Source organism: Salvelinus sp. IW2-2015, linkage group LG18, assembly GCF_002910315.2.
Source record: "Salvelinus sp. IW2-2015 linkage group LG18, ASM291031v2, whole genome shotgun sequence".
Taxonomy (NCBI): Eukaryota; Metazoa; Chordata; class Actinopteri; order Salmoniformes; family Salmonidae; genus Salvelinus; species Salvelinus sp. IW2-2015.
In genome coordinates, this window is record NC_036858.1 from 60,037,494 (window position 1) to 60,062,349 (window position 24,856).

General features: G+C 43.2%; 1 protein-coding gene across 1 annotated transcript in view; it reads right to left on the minus strand.

Moving 5' to 3' along the window:
* Positions 1–3,055: 3,055 nt before the first annotated feature.
* rrbp1a (ribosome binding protein 1a) overlaps positions 3,056–24,856 on the minus strand; it is a 47,961-nt gene continuing 26,160 nt past the window's right edge. Inside the window, exons 10-29 of the mRNA XM_070448713.1 lie at positions 16,333–16,450; positions 14,149–14,330; positions 13,777–13,811; positions 13,601–13,688; positions 13,017–13,054; positions 12,806–12,887; positions 12,664–12,701; positions 12,374–12,446; positions 12,092–12,132; positions 11,728–11,863; positions 9,710–9,799; positions 9,117–9,209; positions 8,213–8,284; positions 7,959–8,039; positions 7,259–7,342; positions 6,873–6,965; positions 5,571–5,620; positions 5,296–5,383; positions 4,311–4,457; positions 3,056–3,972 (exon numbers count right to left, since the gene is read on the minus strand). Coding sequence (XP_070304814.1) covers positions 3,940–3,972; positions 4,311–4,457; positions 5,296–5,383; positions 5,571–5,620; positions 6,873–6,965; positions 7,259–7,342; positions 7,959–8,039; positions 8,213–8,284; positions 9,117–9,209; positions 9,710–9,799; positions 11,728–11,863; positions 12,092–12,132; positions 12,374–12,446; positions 12,664–12,701; positions 12,806–12,887; positions 13,017–13,054; positions 13,601–13,688; positions 13,777–13,811; positions 14,149–14,330; positions 16,333–16,450 — 1,662 coding nt within the window. The 3' untranslated portion in view covers positions 3,056–3,939. The remainder of the gene's footprint in view (positions 3,973–4,310; positions 4,458–5,295; positions 5,384–5,570; positions 5,621–6,872; positions 6,966–7,258; positions 7,343–7,958; positions 8,040–8,212; positions 8,285–9,116; positions 9,210–9,709; positions 9,800–11,727; positions 11,864–12,091; positions 12,133–12,373; positions 12,447–12,663; positions 12,702–12,805; positions 12,888–13,016; positions 13,055–13,600; positions 13,689–13,776; positions 13,812–14,148; positions 14,331–16,332; positions 16,451–24,856) is intronic.

Sequence of the window (24,856 nt, forward strand, 5' to 3'; positions counted from 1 at the left end):
TGATAAGTACAAATATGAGATTTCTGGTTCCAACCGGTGTCTCTTTGTGAGACGCAGAGTAGGTGAACGGATGATCTCCGCATGTGTGGTTCCTACCGTGAAGCATGGAGGAGGTGGTGTGGTGGTGCTTTTCTGGTGACACTGTCTGTGATTCATTTAGAATTCAAGGCACACTTAACCAGCATGGCTACCACAGCATTCTGCAGCGATATACCATCCCATCTGGTTGGGCGCTTAGTGAGACATATTTTGTTTTTCAAAAGGACAATGACCCAACACACCGCCAGGCTGTGTAAGGGCTATTTGACCAAGGAGAGTCAATCACCCAACCTCAACCCAATTGAGATGGTTTGGGATAAGTTGGACCGCAGAGTGAAGGAAAAGCAGCCAACAAGTGCTCAGCATATGTTGGAACTCCTTCAAGCCTGTTGGAAAAGCATTCCTTATGTAGCTGGTTGAGAGAATGCCAAGAGTATGCAAAGCTGTCATCAAGGCAAAAGGTAAAGAATCTCAAATATAAAAATAAATATACAGTTGAAGTCGGAAGTTTACATACACCTTAGTCAAATACATTTAAACTCAGTTTTTCACAATTCCTGACATTTAATCCTAGTAAAAATTCCCTGTCTTAGGTCAGTTAGGATCACCACTTTATTTTAAGAATGTGAAATGTCAGAATAATAGTAGAGAGAATGATTTATTTCACATTCCCAGTGGGTCAGAAGTTTACATACACTCAATTAGTATTTGGTAGCATTACCTTTAAATTTTTTAACTTGGGTCAAACGTTTCGGGTAGCCTTCCACAATTCACATTCCTCCTGACAGAGCTGGTGTAACTGAGTCAGGTTTGTAGGCCACCTTGCTCACACACACTTTTTCAGTGCTGCCCACAAATGTTCTACAGGATGGGGTCAGGACTTTGTGATGGCCACTCCAATACCTTGACATTGTTGTCCTTAAGACATTTTGCCACAACTTTGGAAGTATGCTTGGGGTCATTGTCCATTTGGAAGACCCATTTGCGACCAAGCTGACTGATGTCTTGAGATGTTGCTTCAATACATCCACCTAATTTTCCTCCCTCATGATGCCATCTATTTTGTGAAGTGCACCAGTCCCTCCTGCAGCAAAGCACCCCCACAACATGATGCTGCCACCCCCATGCTTCACGGTTGGGATGGTGTTTTTCAGCTTGCAAGCATCACCTCTTTTTCCTCCAAATATAACAATGGTCATTATGGCCAAACAGTTCTATTTTTGTTTCATCAGACCAGAGGACATTTCTCCAAAAGGCACAGTCAACTTAGTGTATGTAAACTTCTGACCCACTGATGTCTTCACTATTATTGTACAATGTAGAAAAATAGTAAAAATAAAGAAAAACCCTTGAATGAGTAGGTGTGTACAAACTTTTGACTGGTACTGTATATCCTGAGAGCCTCGCCACTTTTACCCCTACCGACATCTACATACTGTATTACCTCGTACCCCTGCACATTGACAGTACTGATACCCCTTGTATTTTGCCTTATTGTTATTTTATTGTATTACTATTTCCTTTTATATTTAGAAAATATTTGTCTAACTTTTTAACTCTGCAATGTTGAGAATAGGCTCGTAATTAAGCATTTCATGGTAAAGTCAACACCGGTTGTATTATCTGACCAATAAAATGTTATTTTGAATTTTAGGACTTTAGGACTTCGGCTATCAATATCTTTTTATTTTAAATGATTTGTTAAAATATTGAATTTGGCTTTTACTACTGTAGCCCATAGAAACGCATTGAATAACATTCATAAAATGGCAAAAAATACATTTAAAAAAATACGCTTTTGAAGTGTCCGTCCTATATTTAGGAGATAAGAAAGCTCAGGAAATATTGTAGTTTTTTTGGACACATTTAACCGCTTACTTTTGTAACGTTTAACCGCTTACTTTTGTAACGTATATATTTCCCAAATTGACCTTCTCCTGTAACATACAGTATATTTATGTAACACATTAAAGCCCTTTACTATTGCCCTTCCAGGGCAACTACCTCCATAGTTCAGTGACACTTCAGGAGGATGAAGAGCAAATCGGAGAATACTATTATGTTTGCGAGAGTTATCTTTCCATATAGTGGTCATATTACCATTCGGACGCTATCAAACGTTTTCGTGAGAAGACCGATTTTCGGGATGTCTCATGGTCTGACTAACACCGCTGCAGCTCGTCCACCGCAGGTGCAGAAAACTGACATAGGCAGATGGGATGGATTGAGAGTTTAAATTTCCAGATTTTAATGGGGATTTTTTTGTTACTTTGATTGACGCACTGGTGCATCAATAGACTCTTAAGGACCCAATGGACTGTAGCCCCTGACATTTTATTTAACTAGGCAAGTCAATGACGGCCTACCACAGCCAAACCCTCCCGATGCTGGACCAATTGTGCGGCGCCCTATGGGACTCAAGATCACAGCTGGTTGTGATACAGTTCGGGATAGAACCAGGTTCTGTAGTGACGCATCTAGCACTGAGATGCAGTGCCTTAGACCGCTGTGCCACTCAGGAGCCCAAAATGCGGCATTTTAGTCTCTGTAATAGGATTCCTCCTTGTTCCTATATCGTCCTTGCTTGTTTGATGGCTCTGCAGAGGTTGTAGAGGGATGTATTGTACTTGTTTGTGTCCTCAGCTGTAGCTTCGGGGTTGGCTGCAATACATAGCCCTGTGTGCAGTAGCCCTGTCCTTTATTTTAGCTCCAACCTCGGTGTTAATCCCGGTCTTTTGATCGAGGAAGCAGCGAGCATTCACTGTGATGGAGGTGGTTAGCTCGTCGATGCTATCGGCGGAGTCCCGGAACATATACCTGTCAGTGCTAGCAAAGAAGTCCTGTAGCATAGCCTCTGTGTGGCCGTTATGTGGCAATTTATCCAAATTAGCTGGATGTTTATCAATATTAGTTGGCTAATGTAACAATCCTGCTTTCTGGAACAGCCACAAGGTTTCTTTCATCAATCCTTTGTTTAAATGTCAACAACAGGTTCAAGCAGGACCGAGTCATTACACATAGCTACATTGTAGTTTATTCTTTATCAAAGTCATTAATGCGTGTTGGCAGCCAGCTACTGCAGGAGGCACTCACTGTATTGCATTCGCCCATCCATTGTGTGTACCATAAAATCTACCCACCATTCAACCAACCTCTTAGAAAAGACACACAAAATGTGTGTCCGAAAGTGGCACCATATTTATTCCCTATATAGTTCACCAAGGGCCCATTGCGTTTCGTCGAGGGCCGTGATCAAAAGTAATGTGCTATATAGGGAATAGGGTGCCATTTTGGATACAGACAAAATGGCACAATACAGACAACAAGATACAGACAAAAAGTGCGTTAATGCACAATTGTTTTCCCTTTTAACACTGGACTCTGGKKGGGGGGGGGGGGGGGGGGGTCATTGTGAATATAAGGCAGAGTAGGTAATAGGTTAACTCTGGTCCAGGGCGTTAATCGATAGCGATACAGGGCGTAGTGGAGGAACGTGCACTAATGCCCTGGACCAAAGCTAGTATTAGGTGTAACTTCTGACATAGCCAGAATCATTGATGGAATGGAGGTTTTTCTTCAACAAAGTTTTGTTTGCAGCATAGTCTTTTTTCCCTCATCATAGATCATACAATGAAATGTTCATAGCAATAGCTAAACATTTTGGTCCGGTTTCACAGACTTGATTAAGCCTAGTCCTGGACTAAAAAGTTATTTTAAATTGAGATTCTCCATTGAGCATGCATCTGTGTCTGGGAAACTGGTCCTTTGATTCTTACAGGAGTTGCCGAAATCAACTACTACAGTACAAAGAAATAAGAATGGTTTTGGAATGCATAACTATGGTAATAGGAATCATATGAAGGCCTTTTTGGAATGTTTTAATGTCTTGTCTTCAGTCTCTTAAACAGATGTTCCTTCCTTCAGCACTGTACTCTGAAAGTCAGACACAAAAATAGAAATTTACAACCACACCCAAACAATACATACATGAATCAAAACAATCATTGATGGACATTACAAAAAAATATAGAAAAGACATGACCTAACCACACCCATGCAGCAGTTCAAAACAGTATTACTGTAGTCATTCAGGCTAAGTGTACAATAATAATAATATATATTTGACTCTGTATTCCACTAAGCAGACGCAGATATCCAAAACAAGTGTCAGTACAGAGAGTGCATACATTTTTAGTTTGGGTATGTGATCCCTGCGGGAATTGAATCCACAACCGTAGCATAATAAATGAGTAATAGATTGTAATAGCCACCTTGGTCTCATCAGAGTGGTCCTGTAGTGTGCAGTGTTTGTTCCTCTCTTTGGCGAGCTGCTCCTGAGTGGACTTTAAGAGCTGCTGGAGTTTGGTGGCTGCTTGGCCAAGATCTTTGATTAGTTTTCTCTCTTTCTGCAGGTGCACCTGAGGAGAAAAGAAGAGGGACAGAAGGTGATCCTTCGGACCTCACACAACCTCCATCGGCTTCAGTACTGACCAGGGCATTTATTCATAAAGCGTCTCAGAGTAGGAGTGCTGATCTAGGATCCGTTTTTCCTTTTAGACTATAGTGAATGGACAGGGGTGACCCATAGAGATGTATAACGATCGCAACATTGAATAGGCTACTGTATATCCCATTATAGCATCTGTGACAGCATGGGTAGCGCTATTCAGGCTCCATTTTGAATTAGTCAATTTGTTCTACTACTTCTATGAGCTGGTAAACTAACTTTAAGGGAGCATACTGCCACCTGGAGTGTGTTGTTTGAACAGGTATAAACCCAAGGTTGGTGATTTATTGCCACCTACAGTTATGGAATGTTAGCTCAAGAGTATGATTCATTGGCTGATTCCTCCTGATGACCTGGATGGAATCATGTGATCCTTCCTTGACCCATAATAAGTCCCACCCAGTTGACTACTTTAAAATTATAAAAGTCCTCCATGGCGGTGACCATGCTAAAACAGGCATTTGGGCACTAGAGTCCTCACCCCAGAGATAATTATAAATCCTAGATCAGAACTCCTATTCAGAGACACTTGATGAATACTGGCCTTGGTCCACATTTAGTAGGCAAACGTTGTCCAATGTTGCAGGGTTAGGGTTAGAAATGTAATGAATAGAGCCAACATGATTACTATTTTCATCCTACACGTCAGAGGCATGTTTGTTCTACATAACATATTTCTATCTGAAAGTTCCACAGCATTGTGTCCTAATGAACACAGCCAAGGGTCATGTTCAGCGCTATGTGGGTACCTTTAGCTGGGCTACGTCCTCTGTGTCGGCCTGTGGGGAGTCTCCTGCCTCTTTCAGCAGAGCCTGGAGCTCTGGAACGTCTTCTGAGCTGGGGGTGGGGGGGGGGAATCAAGACAAAACAGTCAGTCAGAAGAAACAGTCAAACATACAGTCGATCCAAACAAATCGCTGTGTCTTAACTAAGCAAATTTGTTGTTAGGCAAATGTCAACTTGCTAGCAAGAGCTACCCTCTTCCGATTGGTATGTAGTGAGGGGTGGGAGAAGATTTTAGTACCTGTTACAAACTCCTCTTGTGGTCTGATTCAACTGGGACTGGACCTTGAGCTGCAGAAATATAGTATAAGAAGATGAAATCTGTAACAGACGCTAGAGATGTTGTGTGTTCCTCCTTGCTACAGACAAAAATAGATAAAAGCATGTAAAAGCACTATGATATGTTGTGACTTGGCACACCAACACACACCACCTTGTGTCATGTTAGTGCCCACTCACTCCACACCAAGGCAAGACGCAGCGTCAGTCCAAAACAAACAGTGTGGTTCTTCAGTGAAAAATCTAAAATCAGTGGGAAAACTGAACCATGAGTGAGTGATCATGCTAAGATGAGAGTGATAGAAGCCGATGGTTAGAGATTAGCTGCAGCTGGTAGTCACCCACGTGGCTGCAGTTTAAAAACACCCACAACCCACGGTTTAGTTGCTGCAGCTGGTAGTCAACACACACTGGCTGGTTAACACCCACCAAGTATAGAGTTAGCTGCAGCATGGTAGTCCAACACAATAACACACATTGGCTGTTTAACACAGCACATGTAAGAGTTAGCTTGAGTTGGTAGTCAACACACACTGGCTTGGTTAAACACAACACAACTGGTTAGAGTTATAGCTGCACTGGTAGTCAACACACGATCACTGGCTGGTATAAAACACACAGCATATTCCATTTAACATTTACAGATCATTTAAGCAGACGCTCATCACTGGTTTAAGTTAGCTGCAGCTGGTAGTCAACACACACTGGCTGGTTAAACACACACCATGGTTAGCAGCTGCTGTGTATGGAGAGGACTGGACAGACTAGACAAACGGTCTGTTTCAGAGGAAGCAACATTCTGGAGCTAGTGATGATCCACGTCTGAAGCACAGGCATACCAGATTGCCCTTCTGTTTCTTTTATTGCTGTAATGTTTTTATCAATCAAAATGTGTCAGTAAAAGAACAGGGGACTTTTCTACTGTGATCCGATGGATCCCAACTCCACAGATACATGGTTTAACAGCAGGAGAGATACTCCTTTAGAATTTAGTCCATATAAATAAAAATCTAGTCATTTTATTTATGAGTTAGTCCCTATTTATGACATGCCAAGATGGCTGCCATTACTATAACATTTTAAAAACTCTGGCAGCTGTCTATGGTCATGACATCAGCCAGTAGTATTTGTATATCTCTCTATTCCCTGGTTATGGTAACCATTGCTGTCCAGTGACCAGTTTCCAGAAAGTCTAGTACCCCCCAGTAAAACAGACAAGCAGTGAAGGGTGCCCCATGACCTATAACCTCCGGTGCACTCTGACCTCAGGCTCTGATTGGCTGTTCTGTGCCCTGGTTTCAGGGACTGCCTCCTGCCTCTGAGCACACATCATCGCCTCGCTCAGCTGACCTCTGACCTGGATAAGGAAGCTCCAAGGGTTAGGGACAAGAGGGGAGGGGGAAAATTGTGATACATACTAAGTAGACCTCAATAGGCAGCCCACTGCGTTTCCTATCAGGATCACAGGGGCGCGTACACACAGTCTTGTTTAACTAACCTTGTGGGGATTGATTCCCATTCCCTATTTTCCCTAGTCCCAAAACCTAACCTTAAACCCCTAACCTTTTTCCTTGTGGGGACTAACAAAATGTCCCCAGGTGGTCACATTTTTGTTTGTTTACTATTCTAGTGGGGACTTCTTTCTCCTACCGTAGCCAGCTCTTCCTTGTGCGTCTGGGCTTCCGTATGGGCTGACTCYAGCGGACTCTGAGACTCTGACAGTAGCTGCTTCAACTGGAGAAGACAGACCAGAACAATTTTACTTAATCTTTATTTGACAGGGAGTCATATTGAGACCAAGGTCTCTTTTGCAAATGAGCCCTGCAATTACAAAGATACAATTAGGAAATGCAAAAAAAGAATAGAAAACCCAATCATTCTTCAGTAAATATATCCTCAATCAGCAGTGTGAATTGCCCTAGAGGAACCAAATAAGAGTCTCAGCAATGTACTAGATTATTTGGTCAGCCATGTGATTTAGTGAGACAAGAGCACAAACTAGCTGGTGATATGGGATGATGATGTCTTTACTAGTCAGTGTATCGGTGTCATCAATCCCCTGTGTCTGGATGGTCTCTGACTGTTTCTACTACATGAATGCTGGTGTGTATAGCTAGTGTACCTATGGTGTACTGTATGGATGTAGATGTGTATAGCTAGTGTACCTATGGTGTACTGTATGGACGTAGATGTGTACCGGTGCCATTTCCTCCTCTGTCGGGACGGTCTCGGACTGTTTCTACTACATGAATGCTGGTGTGTATAGCTAGTGTACCTATGGTGTACTGTATGGATGTAGATGTGTATAGCTAGTGTACCTATGGTGTACTGTATGGATGTAGATGTGTACCGGTGCCATTTCCTCCTCTGTCGGGGCTGTCTCGGACTGTTTCTCCAACTGGGCTTCCAACAGCATCAACTGCTCCTTCATCTGGAGGGAGAGGAGAGGTCCATTACTTAAGTACAATTCAGTACAGACAGTACCAGTCCAGCACTACACACCTACTGGACTGTAGTTGAAATCAGCCTGATATTATGATCAACCCATTCAGGTGGAAATTAATGAACAGATTATTTTATAAAATGTCGATATATTTATTATACCTGTTCTATGCTTTGGTTCTCTGCCTTCAAGCTATCTGCAGTCTCCTTCAGAGTGTGCACTTGTTCCAGGGCCTAGTGTGAGTAGAGTGGGTGTGGTTTAGAACATGGCAGTGTTTGCCCAATAATCATTGAGCAGTGGCGGGGTGCTTTTTAAAAATACATTTGTGGTAATTTTCGGAATGTAAATGTTTTCAGTGTAAACTTAAACGACTATGTAGAGAATATATTTCTACATACTTTATATCTGGCTTTGGTATATAGAGCTATATACACTGCTCAAAAAAATAAAGGGAACACTTAAACAGTGGCGGACCAAAACATCAGCCAGGAAGCATAGGAACTGAGAAGTGGTCTGTGGTCACCACCTGCAGAACCACTCCTTTATTGGGGGTGTCTTGCTAATTGCCTATAATTTCCACCTTTTGTCTATTCCATTTGCACAACAGCATGTGAAATGTATTGTCAATCAGTGTTGCGTCCTAAGTGGACAGTTTGATTTCACAGAAGTGTGATTGACTTGGAGTTACATTGTGTTGTTTAAGTGTTCCCTTTATTTTTTTGAGCAGTGTATTTTTAAATAAGATCATCTTTGAGAAGTAACAATCACCAATAAAAACTAGACAGTCAGAGAGAATCTAAAATCCCAAATATGTCCTGGCATGGGGCCCCCATTGATTGTGTCATAATGTTTGAGTCACTCAGATAACATACGAACACAGAATAAGCAATGGCAAAATGTGAAGAATTTCAGGAAATTTGCTTTAAAATAGCAACATTTTGTCTCTTTGGCCAAGAAAAGGGCCTTTAAAATGTTGGGTCGGAGACTGCAACATTGGCCCCGCCCACTAATACACTGCAGGGCCAATATTACAGTTGGAGAGGAGAGAAAACACTGCTTCTTCACCTTCTTCAATTGGTCCTCAGAGTCAGCCATCTTGGATTTCCACACCAGCTCCTCCTCTTCAACACTCTTCTGAAGGCACTTCAGCATTCCTTCCTGTGTAGAGACAGATACATGATTGTGTGAGTATTTCTTTTTTTCTTTTTTTTGCAGGATGAAATCTTGTAGACCACAACTCGCTCTCTCGCGCACTCACACACTTGTATTTTTATGCAAGAGAAGGTTTTGCTTGAGGTCAAATTTCACATCTTTATAGATGCAGGTTTTGGGTGATAAATTCAGTAGATCTATCCCCCATTTACACCTGTCTCTCACTCACACAAACATGTAATTGTCTTATGTTGTAGGCCCATTTTTAAGTTAATCTAGAGCAGGGGTATTCAAATCTTACACTACGAGGTCCAAAGTACTGCTGGTTTTCTGTTCTACCAAAATTAATTGCACCCACCTGGTGTCCCAATTAAATCAGTCCCTAATTAGAGGGAATAATGAAAAAAGCAGTGGAACTGGTTTCAAGATGCAGATTTTAATTTGAGGGATCTAGATATGCCGATGTGTAAACCAACTGGGCGTGTTGTGTTGTTGTAGGTACTCACTGTTTCAGCCAGGACCGTTCTGTACTGGTCACACTCTGCCTGCAGTGTCCCGTGGCTGTCCTCTGCTTCCTTAAGTTTCTCCAACAGCTCCTGGAATCAAAACACCATAGTCAGTCAGAACAAATGAGAAAACATTCATGTCCATTACATTTTCTACAAATGTGATATTTTTCTGTGGCGCTTTGGCTTACAGGTAAAAGCAGACAAACGATATATAGTACCAGTCAAAGCTGACACAACCTGGAATGAGTAGGTTTTCCCTTTATTTTTTAAACTATTTTCTACATTGTAGAATAATAGTGAAGACATCAAAACTATCAAATAACACATATGGAATAATGTGGTAACCAAAAAAGTGTTAAACAAATCTAAATATATTTTATATKKGAGATTCTTAAAAGTAGCCACCCGTTGCCTTGATGACAGCTTTGCACACTCTTGGCATTATCTCAACCAGCTTCATGAGGTAGTCACCTGGAATGTATTTCAATTAACAGGTGTGCCTTGTTAAAAGTTAATTTGTGTAATTTAATGCGTTTGTGCCAATCAGTTGTATTGTGACAAGGTAGGGGTGGTATACAGAAGATAGCCCTATTAGGTAAAAAACCAAGTCCATATTATGGCAAGAACAGTTCAAATAAGCAAAGGGAAATGACAGTCCATCTTTACTTTAAGACATGAAGGTCAGTCAATTCAGAAAATGTCAAGAACTTTGAAAGTTTCTTCAAGTGCAGTCGCAAAAACCATCAAAGCACTATGATGAAACTTGCTCTCATGAGGACTGCCACAGGAAAGGAAGACCCAGAGTTACCTCTGCTGCAGAGGATAAGTTCATTAGAGTTACCAGCCTCAGAAATTGCAGCTCAAATAAATGCTTCAGAGTTCAAGTAACAGACATCTCAACATCTACTGTTCAGAGGAGACTGCGTGAATCAGGCTTTCATGGTCGAATTGCTGCAAAGAAACCACTACTAAAGGACACCAATAAGAAGAAGAGACTTGCTTGGGCCAAGAAACACGAGCAATGGACATTAGACCGGTGACATTAGATCTGATGAGTCCAAATTTGCGATTTTTGGTTCCAACTGCCGTGTCTTTTTTAGATGCAGAGTAGGTGAATGGATGATCTCCACATGTGTGGTTCCCACCGTGAAGAATAGAGGTGGTGGCGTGATGGTGCTTTGCTGGTGACACCACCTGTGATGCATTTAGAATTTAAGGCACACTTAACCAGCATTGCTACCACAGCATTCTGCAGCGATACGCCATCCAATCTGGTTTGCGCTTAGTGGGACTATCATTTGTTTTTCAACAGGACAATGACCCAACACACATCCCGGCTGTGTAAGGGCTATTAGATCAAGAAGGAGAGTGATGGAGTGCTGCATCAGATGACCTGGCCTCCACAATCACCCAACCTCACCCCAATTGAGATGGTTTGGGATGAGTTGGACCGCAGAGTGAAGGAAAAGCAGCCAACAAGTGCTCAGCATATGTGGGAACTCCTTCAAGACTGTTGGAAAAGCATTCCAGGTGAAGCTGGTTGAAAGAATACCAAGAGTGTGCAAAGCTGTCATCAAGGCAAAGGGTGGCTACTTTGATTTGGTTAACATTTTTTTGGTTACTACATGATTCCATATGTGTTATTTCATAGTTTTGATGTCTTCACTATTATTCTACAATGTAGAAAATAGTAAAAATAAAGAAAACCCCTTGAATGAGTAGGTGTGTCCAAACTTTTGACTGGTACTGTATATGAAGCATTATATATAGTGTACATAATATACAGACTACATAACCAGGAATATATTCGGCAGCCAATCTTTGTCAAATAACGCATATAGAACTGCCGTGAATAGAGCAGACGTGATTCCTTATTCTACATGTCAGAGAGGCACGTTTGTTCGACAAGGCCTATTTCTATCTAAACGTTTCATAAACGGGCCCCATGACTTCTGTCAGACCAGACCAATCAAGTTATGATCATGGCTCAGTCAGATTTGTACATCATGTCTTACCGGCAGCTCTGTGCTAGGCTCTGATTCCTGGCTCTGCTGGACCTGAGCAAGGGTCTCCTGTACCTTCTGCGATTGGTCCCTGGCTTCCCTTAGCTCCACCTGTAGTGATGCCATCATAGCGTCCCTCTCTGCCAGACTAATAAACAACCAGATGGCCAGAAACACAGTTTACTTTAGTATCCTTTTTATATAGAAGAGCCAAAAGCAAATATTCCATATAGCTTTTAATCAACATTTGTATTGTTTTACTGTAAAATGTGTTGCGATTTTTAAAGACACTTTAAATACAGTTTGATTTGATATTCCACAAGACAAAAACAAAGTTAAAATCAATGGGTTAGGTGATGAACAATGCTTTTTGTACCTGGTTTGTAGCGCCGCCAGTTCTGCGGTGTTGTCGGACTGCTGAAACATAAAGCAAGAATTCAGATAACTATATCCTACAGTAGTACAGATATCCTACAGTAGTACAGATCAAGTTGATACACAAGAAGGGCAACTATAGCCTGGTCCCAGATCTGTTTGTGAGGTCTTGCCAACTCCTATGGTTGTTGTCATGCCAAACGACCATAGGAGATTGGTAAAACAGCACAAATGGGCCTGGAACCAGACTAGGTTAACTGTAGGAGAGGAATGGCACACTTACAGCAGTGCTGCTCTGGGCCTGCTCTGATGTTTCTTTGAGTTGCTTCACTTCCTGGCTCGTTCTCTCCTTCATTCTGGAATGAAGGAGCACATTGTTAACCAGCATTAGGCAATGGTGTGTTGTAATGAAGTTTTATTGAAACATATCTTTTTTTGTTTGTTGTTGATCCAAGTAAGCACAAGGCATATAACTATAATTACTAGAACTAACAGTCCCATTCAAGACAATGTTCTGTCCCTTCTAGTAAGTATATTCTTCTGAAACTAGGTTTCAATAAAACCATAACTCACCTGTTGAGCAGCTGTTCAGTCTCTCCAGTGACATCAGCCTGACAAAAAAGCAGTCAACTTTGAGAAAACATGTCAATATTCATAATGGAAAAGCTGTCGTGTAAATATAGAAATGTACCGCTTTTAGCTCAAAGAAACTTACGGGAGAGTTTTTAAGTTGCTCCATCTCTTCTTTAAGCTGCTTCAGTTCTTCCTGAAGTGATGCCACCAGGCTTGCTTCCTCACTGAAATGAAGAGAGATGCATATGAGGATGTTCAGGTACATAATAGCAGAATTGAACAAAGTTGGTGACAGTTTCAGCTTCAAATGGGTGATTTAAACTGAAATAGCAGTGGACTTCCTCCAGACATACCTGTTAGGTGCCCGCTCTCTCTCAGCTGTAGCGACTGCCTGCCGGGACAGAGTAAGAAGATAATGAAAGATAAAAAGACAACATTATGGTTCTCAATACCCCCCTTTGGAAACCAAATGTCTCTTCCCAATGGATACAATTCTGCCTAGAAATGTCCAAATACATTCAGTAAATATAAATAACTCATTCAGCTAGGAAATCAAGAGACAACTAACTGATTCAGCTAGGAAATCAAGAGACAACTGACTGATTCAGCTAGGAAATCAAGAGACAACTGACTGATTCAGCTAGGAAATCAAGAGACAACTAACTGATTCAGCTAGGAAATCAAGAGACAACTAACTGATTCAGCTAGGAAATCAATCAAATAAATGTATTTATAAAGCCCTGTACAGAAACCCAGCCTAAAACCGCAAGCAATGCAGGATGTAGAAGCATGGTGTCTAGGAAAAACTCCCTAGAAAGGCCAGAACCTAGGAAGAAACCAAGAGAGGAAATCAATAGAGAAATAACAGATTCAGTTAACCAAAGTGCATGGCCATCCAACTAGCTAGCACAATGAAAACAGAAGAGAGACTACTTACAGAACTTACAGTAGCCTCCTGTTTCATTTCTTGGAGCTGCTTCAGCTTCTGTTGGAGTGATGCCAACTGACTGTCTCTGTCCTGAAGACTGGAAGATAAATGATTGGTGTTGTTGAGAAAAGACCAACTCCACATCTATAAAGAGAATTATGAGGGACAGATTATCAAAACCATACCTGCTCTTTAGCTGTTCCAACTCAGTGGAGTTACCCTGTAAAACATAAATAAACATGAATTCAGAAGTGGACCCCCAAAAAACGTTGATAGCATGGTTTTCACCACCACATCACCTCCGGACAAGCCATTGCTCATTAGCACCAGAGAGGTTTGAAACAGACACTCAATTTGTGATTACCTCCTGCAAATACTTTGTGAACAAATTTGCCATTGACAGTGCTCTGAATCTTCATCATGGGTGTTTACAGAAAGTCATCGCATTTTGAGTCTCTCAGTTAACAACCTCTGGCACTAGTAAGCACTGGCTCACGCAGAGTGTGCAAGTGCTGGTTGGGAGCAGTCTAGGCGCTTACCCTAATCTGATAACTCACCTCCGTGTCCTCGTCCACGTCTCTGTTGTGGCTGGCCTCCAGCAGTACGTTGATGGATTCTACCTGATCCTCCAGTTGTCCCTTCTCCAGCTCGGTCTGCTCCAGCTGGGCTGTTAGGGCCTCCACCTGGGCACTACGCTCTTTCAGATCAGCCTCTATCCTGCCCACATGGACCTGAATGTCTGGAGGGATGGCAGACAACACTCACTTATAAACTATATATTTATAGAGCACCAGCTGTTCTGGACGACTGTGATCACGCTCTCTGTAGCCGATGTGAGCAAGACCTTTAAACAGGTCAACATTCAAAGCCGCGGGGCCAGACGGATTACCAGGATGTGTACTCAAAGCATGCGCAGACCAACTATCAAGTGTCTTCACTGACATTTTCAACCTCTCCCTGACCGAGTCTGTAATACCTACATGTTTTAAACAGACCACCATAGTCCCTGTGCCCAAGAAAGCGAAGGTAACCTGCCTAAATGATTACTGCCCCGTAGCACTCACGTCGGTAGCCATGAAAGGCTCACGTCAACACCTTCATGCCGAAAACACAAGATTCACAGATGACACAATCGCACTCCACACTGCCCTTTCCCACCTAGACAAAAGGAACACCTATGTGAGAATGCTGTTCATTGACTACAGCTCAGCGTTCAACACCATAGTGCCCACAAAGCTCAACACTAAGCTAAGAACCATAGGACTAAACACCTCCCTCTGCAACTGGATCCTGGACTTCCTGACGGACAGACCCCAGGTGGTGAGGGTAGTAGGCAACAACACATCTGCCACGCTGATCCTCAACACTGGGGCCCCTCAGGGGTGCGTGCTTAGTCCCCTTCTGTCCTCCCTGTTCACCCACGACTGCATGGCCAAGCATGACTCCAACACCATCATTAAGTTTGCTGACAACAGTGGTAGGCCTGATCACCGACAACGATGAGACAGCCTATAGGGAGGAGGTCAGAGACTTGGCAGTATGGTTGCCAGGACAACAACCTCTCCCTCAATGTGAGCAAGACAAAAGGAGCTGATCGTGGACTACAGGAAAAGGCGGGCCGAACAGACCCCCATTAACATCGACGATGCTATAGTAGAGCGGGTCGAGAGTTAAGTTCCTTGGTGTTCACATCACCTACGAACGATCATGGTCCAAACACACCAAGACAGTCGTGAACAGGGAACAACAAAACCTTTTCCCCCTCAGGAGACTGAAAAGATTTGGCATGGGCCCCAGATCCTCAAACTTCTACAGCTGCACCATCGAGAGCATCCTGACCGGTTGCGTCACTGCCTGGTATGGCAACTGCTCGGCATCTGACCGTAAGGCGCTACAGAGGGTAGTGTGTACGACCCAGTACATCACTGGGGCCAAGCTTCCTGACATCCAGGACCTATATGCACTAGGCAGTGTCAGAGGAAGGCCCAAAAAATTGTCAAAGACTCCAGTCGCCCAAGTCATAGACTGTTCTCTCTGCTACCGCACGGCAAGCAGTACCAGAGCATCAAGTCTAGGATCAAAAGGCTCCTTAACAGCTTCTACCCCCAAGCCATAAGACTGCTGAACAACTAATCAAATGGCCACCCGGACTATTTACATTGACTGACGCCCCCCTTTGTTTTTACACTGCTGCTACACGCTGTTTATTATCTATGCATAGTCGATTTACAAATGACCTATACTAACCTGTGCCCCCGCACATTGACTATGTACCGGTACCCCCTCTATATAGCCTCGTTATTGTTATGTAATTTTCTTGTGCTACTATAAGATTGTATATATATATTTTTTTTTATAATAATCACTTTATTTAGTAAATATTTTAACTCTATTTCTTGAACTGCATTGTTGGTTAAGGGCTTGTAAGTAAGCATTTCACGGTAAGGTCTACTACACCTGTTGTATTCGGCGCATGTGACAAATAAAATTTGATTAACGCTGTTCAATCAATAGATCTTATTCACTGCAATTTTGAAGAATAAAATACAATTGGTTAAGGTTGGCAGTCAAATAACGTGACTATAGCTAATCCGATTTCTTCKTTTGGTCGTTTTATTAAATCTGACGGTTCAATTTAATGATCAAATTTGAGGAAAGTTTCAATTGAGCATTTTCGCTTCATACTCCGTTAGTCCACTGGAATTCCAACAAACATGGCCGAAACGTGAATAATGTCTTACCTGAGAGGGTGGTAGAGTCCTGCTGGGCTTTCTCCAGGGTGCTCTGTGAACTCCTCAACTCCTCACTAATCTCCTCCAGCCTCCTCTGCAGCACCTGCTCACTCTCTACACGGCTGGCCTGAGGTAGAGTTAGACATATTTTAAAATTCTGTCATACTACAGTAAGCATTGTGACCACATGCTCAGGGTAAGATATGACCACAACTAGAATGAGATTGTATTTCTATGATTATAACAGTATGACATTATTCCCAGGGTCTGGCCTGAGGATGAAGGGTGGGGGCGCATTGTATGTTACTAACCACCAGAGGGCAGCAGAGGGCTAAATACAAAACATATCTACATTATTATCCAGCTACAGAGAGTTAGTAATAGGTATACAACTGCTGTGTGTGTGTGTGTGTGTGAGAGAGAGCAAAAGAGAAAGACTAGAATCTGTGAGGGCTAAGGATAGTGACATGTGTATATTCACTAATGGGCATGTAACATTCTGTTGATAAACCTCGGGACTGGTCCAGGAGGACATGATAATTAAATGATTAAATAACATGAACTCTTGACTGCCAGGAAGTAAAACATTGACTCACTCACTTCACACATCCCATAATAGTACACACACACACACACACCTCATAATAGTACACACACCATTCCATTAGGATTTACCGAATGGACTAAACACAGCTGGTGTCTAGTAATGTTTTAAACTTTGCTTGGGCACATAGCACACATTCCATCTGGTGCCTGCCAGCCAGCCAGCCAGCCAGCCAATCTGCCAATTAGTCAGCCCTTGAGCCAGCCAACCAGTCAGCAACCAACCTGCCAACCAGCTAGTCATTCAGCCCCATTATTGTGTGGCTGCATTCCAGTTCAACACACAGCTCTATAAGGGTTTAGAGGGGAGGGGGACCAGCAGGAGGGTAAGGGGACCAGCCGGAGTGTAAGGGTTTAGAGGGGTGGGGGACCAGCCGGTGGGTAAGGGTTTAGAGGGGTGGGGGACCAGCTGGAGTGTAAGGCTTTAGAGGGAGGGGACCAAGCCGGAGGTAAGGGCTTAGAGGGGGTGGACCAGCCGGTGGCAAGGCTTTAGAGGGTGGGGGACCAGCCGGTGGGTAAGAGGCTTTAGAGGGTGGGGACCAGCGGTGGTAAGCTTTAGAGGGGAGGGGACCAGCGCGGTGGGTAAGCGGCTTTAGAGGGTGGGGGACCAGCCGCGTGGGACAGGCTTAGAGGGTGGGGGACCAGCCGGTGCATTGTAAGCGTTTAGAGGGGTGGGGGACCAGCCGGTGGGTAAGGCTTTAGAGGGGTGGGGGACCAGCCGGTGGGTAAGGCTTTAGAGGGGTGGGGGACCAGCCGGTGGGTAAGGCGAAGGCTCACAGCAAACTGGCAGTTCTAGAACTAGGGTGCAGCCTTGCAGTTCAACATACCCTTGGATATATTGGAATTCCTAATTTTACTTGATCACACAACAGACTAGCTAAATCTGGTGCGATACCACTTACAGTATGTAACATTTTCCTACATCACACAACAGACTAGCTAAATCTAGTGCAATACTATGTCATGACTGTCCTGTGAGGATCCGGATGGGTCGGATCAGCTTTGCAGTAGATGACTTCAGCCAGACTGGTGGTTGGTTGACAGTTCACACCCTGTTGTAAATCAGGGATTAGAACGTTCAGCTTTCTCCCTCTCCAAATTCACACAGGAACGTTTCTCGCTGAAACTCTAACACGTTCTAAAGCGAATACTGGAACAATATTTCTAATATAGAACGTGAGGAATGGTCAGAGGTGATCTAAAGAAGAATGTAATGACATCACAAAATGACAAATGTTATAAAGGAAATACTGTAACTTGAAAAGTATATACACACTACATGTACGAAGTCTCCATCCTTTACGTTGTGTATGTTTTTGTTAACCTTTTCATACGCGAGTTCCAAATATCTCTAACGGTCGCCCCAGCGTGAGTTGTTTTATGCACGTGATGTCAGAATGCACTAACTGTTCCAAAATGTGATTATTACGCAACAGGACAGTTAACACGCGCTGCCTGCTAATTATCTATAGGCTGTGTTTCAACTTGTCAAAATTATTTTCTAACAAGTTGTATTTTCTAACAGTTTGAATTGAGGTGTGTTCCGTCTCTTCATTCATTTACATAGAAGTAGCCCTTTTCAGCGGTGTGGACAATTTATGTTTGAGGCTTTACTGAGCCGGACAAAGTTCTCTCTTCAAGGAGAGCCCAAGCATTTTACCAATGTTTGCGCAGATCAAGTATGCAGATATTTGCGCAGTCTTGCACGAATTGGAACATTTTCTGGCTGGCAAATAATAACTATGGACACGCGTGCGTTCCCATCAAAGTTCCTTATTTTCTGTATATCGTGTTGTTCTTTCTACTGTATGTATGTATGTATGTATGTATGTATGTATGTATGTATGTATGTATGTATGTATGTATGTATGTATGTATGTATGTATGTACAGTTGAAGTCGGAAGTTAACATACACCTTAGCCAAATAAATTTAAACTCCGTTTTTTACAATTCCTGACATTTAATCCTAGTAAAAATTCCCTGTCTTAGGTCAGTTAGGGTCACCACTTTATTTTAAGAATGTGAAATGTCAGTATAATAGTAGAGATTTCTAATGGGTCAGAAGTTTATACACTCAATTAGTATTTGGTAGCATTGCCTTTAAATTGTTTAACTTGGGTTAAACGTTTTGGGTAGCCTTCCACAAGTTTCCCACAATAAATTGGGTGAATTTTGGCCCATTCCTTCTGACAGAGCTGGTGTAACAGTCAGGTTTGTAGGCCTCCTTGCTCGCACACGTTTTTTCAGTTCTGCCAACAAATTTTCTATGGGATTGAAGTCAGGGCTTTGTGATGGCCACTCCAATACCTTGACTTTGTTGTCCTTAAGCCATTTTGCCACAACTTTGGAAGTAGCTTGGGCTCATTGTCCCATTTGAAGACCCATTTGCAACCAAGCTTTAACTTCCTGACTGATGTCTTGAGATGTTGCTTCAATATATCCACATAATTTTCCTGCCACATGATGCCTCTATTTTGTGAGTGCACCAGTCCCTCCTGCAGCAAAGCACACCACAACATGATGCTGCCACCCCCATGCTTCACGGTTGGGATGGTGTTTCGGCATGCAAGCTTTCCCTTTTTCTCCAAAATAACAATTGTCATTATTCTTTAAACATATATATATATTTTTTTTATTTATCTTTATTTAACTAGGCAAGTCAGTTAGAACAAATTCTTATTTTCAATGATGGCCTAGGAACAGTGGGTTAACCTTGCCTTGTTCAGGGGAGAATGAAAGCTTTTTACCTTGTCAGCTCGGAATATCGATCTTTCAAACTTTCGTTACAAGTCCATCGCTCTAACCAGTAGGCTACCTCCGCCCCATTTATGGCCAAACAGTTATATTTTTGTTTCATGAGACCAGAGGACATTTCTCCAAAAAGTACAATCTTTGTCCCCATGTGCAGTTTGGCAAACGTAGTCTGACTTTTTATGGGCGGGTTTTGGAGCAATGGCTTCTTCCTTGCCTGAGCGGTGTCGATATAGGACTCGTTTTACTGTGGATACAGATACTTTAGTACCGGTTTCCTCCAGCATCTTCACAAGTTAATTTGCTGTTCTGGGGATTGATTTGCACTTTCGGCACAGGAAACAGAACGCTTTCTCCTTCCTGAGCGGTATGACGGCTGCGTGGTCCATGGTGTTTAAACTTGCATGCCATTGTTTGTAAAGATGAACGTGGTACCTTCAGGCATTTGGAAATTGCTCCCAAGGATGAACCAGACTTGTGAAGGGTGTCTACAAATTATTTTTCTGGCTGATTTCTTTTGATTTTTCCCATGATGTCAAGCAAGAGGCATTGAGTTTTGAAGGTAGCCTTGAAATACATCCACAGGTACACCTCCAATTGACTCAAATTATGTTAATTAGCCTATCAGAAGCTTCTAAAGCCATGACATCATTTTCTGAGTTTTCCAAGCTGTTTAAAGTCAGTCAACTTGTGGAATGTAAACTTCTGACCCGACTGGATTGTGATACAGTGGATTATAAGTGAAATAATCTGTCTGTAAACAATTGTTGGAAAAACAACTTGTCTCATGCACATGTTGATGTCTAAACAGACTTGCCAAAACTATAGTTTGTTAAACAAGAAATTTGTGGAGTGGGTTGAAAACGAGTTTTAATGACTCAACCTAAGTGTATGTAAACTTCCGACTTCAATCAAATCAAATTTTATGTCACATACGCATGGTTAGCAGATGTTAATGCGAGTTAGCGAATGCTTGTTTCTAGTTCCGACCATCGCAGTAATATCTAACAAGTAATCTACAATTTCACAACAACTACCTTACAACTACCTTATACACACACACACAAGTGTAAAGGAATGAATAAGAAATGTACATAAAATATATATGGATGAGAGATGGCGAACGGCATTGGCAAGATGCAGTAGATGGTATAGAGTACAGTATATACTTGAGTTATAGTGTAGGGTATGTAAACTTATATAAAGTGGCATAGTTTAAAGTGACTAGTGATACATTTTTTACATAAATGTTCCATTATTAAAGTGGCTAGAGATTGAGTCAGTATGTTGGCAGCAGCCACTCAATGTTAGTGATGGCTGTTTAACAGTCTGATGGCCTTGAGATAGAAGGTGTTTTTTAGTCTCTCGGTCCCAGCTTTGATGCACCTGTACTGACCTCACCTTCTGATGGTAGCGGGGTGAACAGGCAGTGTCTCAGATGGTGTTGTCCTTGATGATCTTTTTGGCCTTCCTGTGACATCGGGTGGTGTAGGTGTCCTGGAGATCAGGTAGTTTGCCCCCGGTGATGCGTTGTGGCAGACCTACACTACCCTCTGGAGAGCCTTACGGTTGTGGGCGGAGCAGTTGCCGTACCAGGCGGTGATACAGCCCGACAGGATGCTCTCGATTGTGCATCTGTAAAAGTTTGTGATTGTTTTTGGTGACAAGCCACATTTTTTCAGCCTCCTGAAGTTGAAGAGGCGCTATTGACACCAAGCTGTCTGTGTGGGTGGACCATTTCAGTTTGTCCGTGATGTGTACGCTGAGGAACTTAAAACTTTACACCTTCTCCACTACTGTTCAGTCGATGTGGATAGGGGGGGGTGCACCCTCTGCTGTTTCCTAAAGTCCACGATCATCTCCTTTATTTTGTTGACAGTGAGCGAGAGGTTATTTTCCTGACACCACACTCCGAGGGCCCTCACCTCCCCCCTGTAGGCCGTCTCGTCGTTGTTGGTAATCAAGCCTACCACTAGTGTCGTCTGCAAACTTGATGATTGAGTTGGAGGCGTGCATGGCCACGCAGTCATGGGTGAACAGGGAGTACAGGAGAACGCACCCTTGTGGGGCCCCAGTGTTGAGGATCAGCGGGGTGAAGATGTTTCCTACCCTCTGACGAGGAGGCCCGTCAGGAAGTCCAGGACCCAGTTGCACAGGGCGGGATCGAGACCCAGGGTCTCGAGATTAATGACGAGTTTGGAGGGTACTATGGTGTTAAATGCTGAGCTGTAGTCGATGAACAGCATTCTTACATAGGTTTTCCTCTTGTCCAGGTGGGTTAGGGCAGTGTGCAGTGTGATTGCGATTGCGTCGTCTGTGGACCTATTGGAGCGGTAAGCAAATTGGAGTGGGTCTAGGGTGTCAGGTAGGGTGGAGGTGATATGATCCTTGACTAGTCTCTCAAAGCACTTCATGACGGAGGTGAGTGCTACGGGGCGATAGTCATTTAGCTTTCTTGGGAACTGGAACAATGGTGGCCCTCTTGAAGCATGTGGGAACAGCAGACTGGGATAAGGATTGATTGAATATGTCCGTAAACAAACCAGCCAGCTGGTCTGCGCATGCTCCGAGAACACGGCTAGGGATGCCGTCTGGGCCGGTAGGCTTGCGAGGGTTAACACGTTTAAATGCTTTACTCACGTTGGCTGCGGTGAAGGAGAGCCCGCAAGTTTTGGTAGCGGGCCGTGTCGTTGGCACTGTCTTGACCTCAAAGCGAGCAAAGAAGTTGTTTAGTTTGTCTGGGAGCAGGACATCATGGTCCGCAACGGGGCTGGTTTTCTTTTTGTAGTCCGTGATTGACTGTAGACCCTGCCACATACCTCGTGTCTGAGCCGTTGAATTGCGACTCTACTTTGTCTCTATACTGACGCTTAGCTTGTTTGATTTCCTTGCGGAGGGAATAGCTACACTGTTGGTATTCGGTCACGTTACCGGTCGCCTTGCCCTGATTAAAAGCAGTGGTTCGCACTTTCAGTTTTGCACGAATATTGCCATCATTCCACAGTTTCTGGTTGGGGAAGGTTTTAATAGTTGCTGTGTGTACAATATCACCGATGCACTTGCTAATAAGCTCGCTCACCAAATCAGCGTATACATCAACGTTGTTGTCCGACGCTATGCGGAACATATCCCAGTCCACGTGATCGAAGCAATCTTGAAGCGTGGCATCAGATAGGTCTGTTCAACGCTGGTCCGACCAGAGATGGGCGTTTCCTGTTTTAGTTTCCGTCTATAGGCTGGGAGCAACAAAATGGAGTCGTGGTCAGATTTTCCTAAAAGAGGGCGGGGCAGGGCTTTGTATGCGTCGCGGAAGTTAGAGTAACAATGGTCCAGGATTTTTTCCGCCTGGGTAGTGCTTACGATATGCTGATAAAATTTAGGGAGTCTTGTTTTCAGATTAGCTTTGTTAAAATCCCCAGCTACAATGAATGCAGCCTCAGGATATGTGGTTTCCGGTTTACATTGAGTCCAATGAAGTTCATTCAGGGCCATCGATGTGTCTGCTTGGGGGGGGGGGGGGGGGATATATACGGCTGTGATTATAATCGAAGAGAATTCTCTTGGTAGATAATGCGGTTGACATTTGATTGTAAGGAATTCTAGGTCAGTTGAGCAAAAGGACTTGAGTTCCTGTATGTTGTTAAGATCACACCACGTCTCGTTAATCATAGGGCATACTCCCCCGCCCTTCTTCTTACCAGAGATGTTTGTTTCTGTCGGCTCGATGCGTGAAGAAACCAGGGGGCTGTACCGACTCCGATAGCGTGTCTCGAGTGAGCCACGTTTCCGTGAAACAAAGAACGTTACAATCTCTGATGTCTCTCTGGAAGGCAACCCTTGCTCGGATTTCGCCTACCTTGTTGTCAAGAGACTGGACGTTGGCGAGTAGTAAACTCGGAAGCGGTGTGCGATGTGCCCGTCTATGGAGCCTGACCAGAAGACCACTTCTTCTGCCCCTCCTGTGGCGCCGTTGTTTTGGGTCTCCGGCTGGGATTCGATCCATTGTCCTGGGTGTGGGCCAAACACAGGATCCGCTTCAGGAAAGTCGTATTCCTGGTTGTAAGTTGACGTTGCTCTTATATCCAATAGTTCCTCCCGGCTGTATGTAATAAAACCTAAGATTTCCTGGGGTAACAATGTAAGAAATAATACATAAAAAAACAAAATACTGCATAGTTTCCTTTGAACGCAAAGCAATGCGGCCATCTCTGTCGGCACCGGATGTTGTATTCGGCGCTGTATGTATGTAATGTATTTACAGTTTTATTCACGGTTTCAAGTACTGGTGACAAATAATGCATTCCGATTATTGCATACATTTTAAATGGACACCTACGACGTGTGTAAAATACTTTTTTGAACGTTGTACTGATTATAATGAGCTAATGCTAAGCTATTTGCCAGCTATATGTATGTGTGGTGCCATGTTTGTTGACATTATACAATGCATTCTTGGTGTCTGTCAGACCAAAGACATTATAATGGAGGTGAAGGAATGGTTCACTCATCTTTCGGGTAAACTTTCGGAAGTGAATGATCGCAGACGACACACCCCCTTCAACATGCATACTATAAACAGACCGAAAAAACCAAACATGGCGGCGCACAAAAACTACCCATCGTCGGATTACTTTCGATTTATAGAAAGTGTTTTGATCAATGGTGACCTCACCCATGATGTGATTAATTATAAATAGTCATTGCTATTAGCTAATTCATATTGTAGTTTCTGTCAGCCGAGAGTTATAAAAATATGACTGCTTGTGTTAAGTCAATCGCTCCTCAGTTAGCACTAGGATAGGTGTAGCCTACATTTTCCTGTTTGGAGGATTGTGTTATGCTGTAGCTACTTCTGTGAATGTCTAAACATAAACTTCTGCACCTTTGACCCCGTTCCAGGGAAGCCAAACACAGACGTTCTTAGCAGACATAGAAGACGTCTTGGATGGCTACCCGATCACTACGGGTACTGACAGGCTTTACCTGTTGAAGCGAACGTCGAAGACACACGTGACAAGGTTCATCCGTCTACAACGGAGTCGCAAAACGACTACGTAAAACTTGCCACGGCTTTGAATATAGAATTCAGTGGTTCTGTGAATCGCAAACATGACAGCTTGCTGGCTAACACTGTCAAACAAGCTTGGAATGAACACCCACAAGCATACTATCATCGGC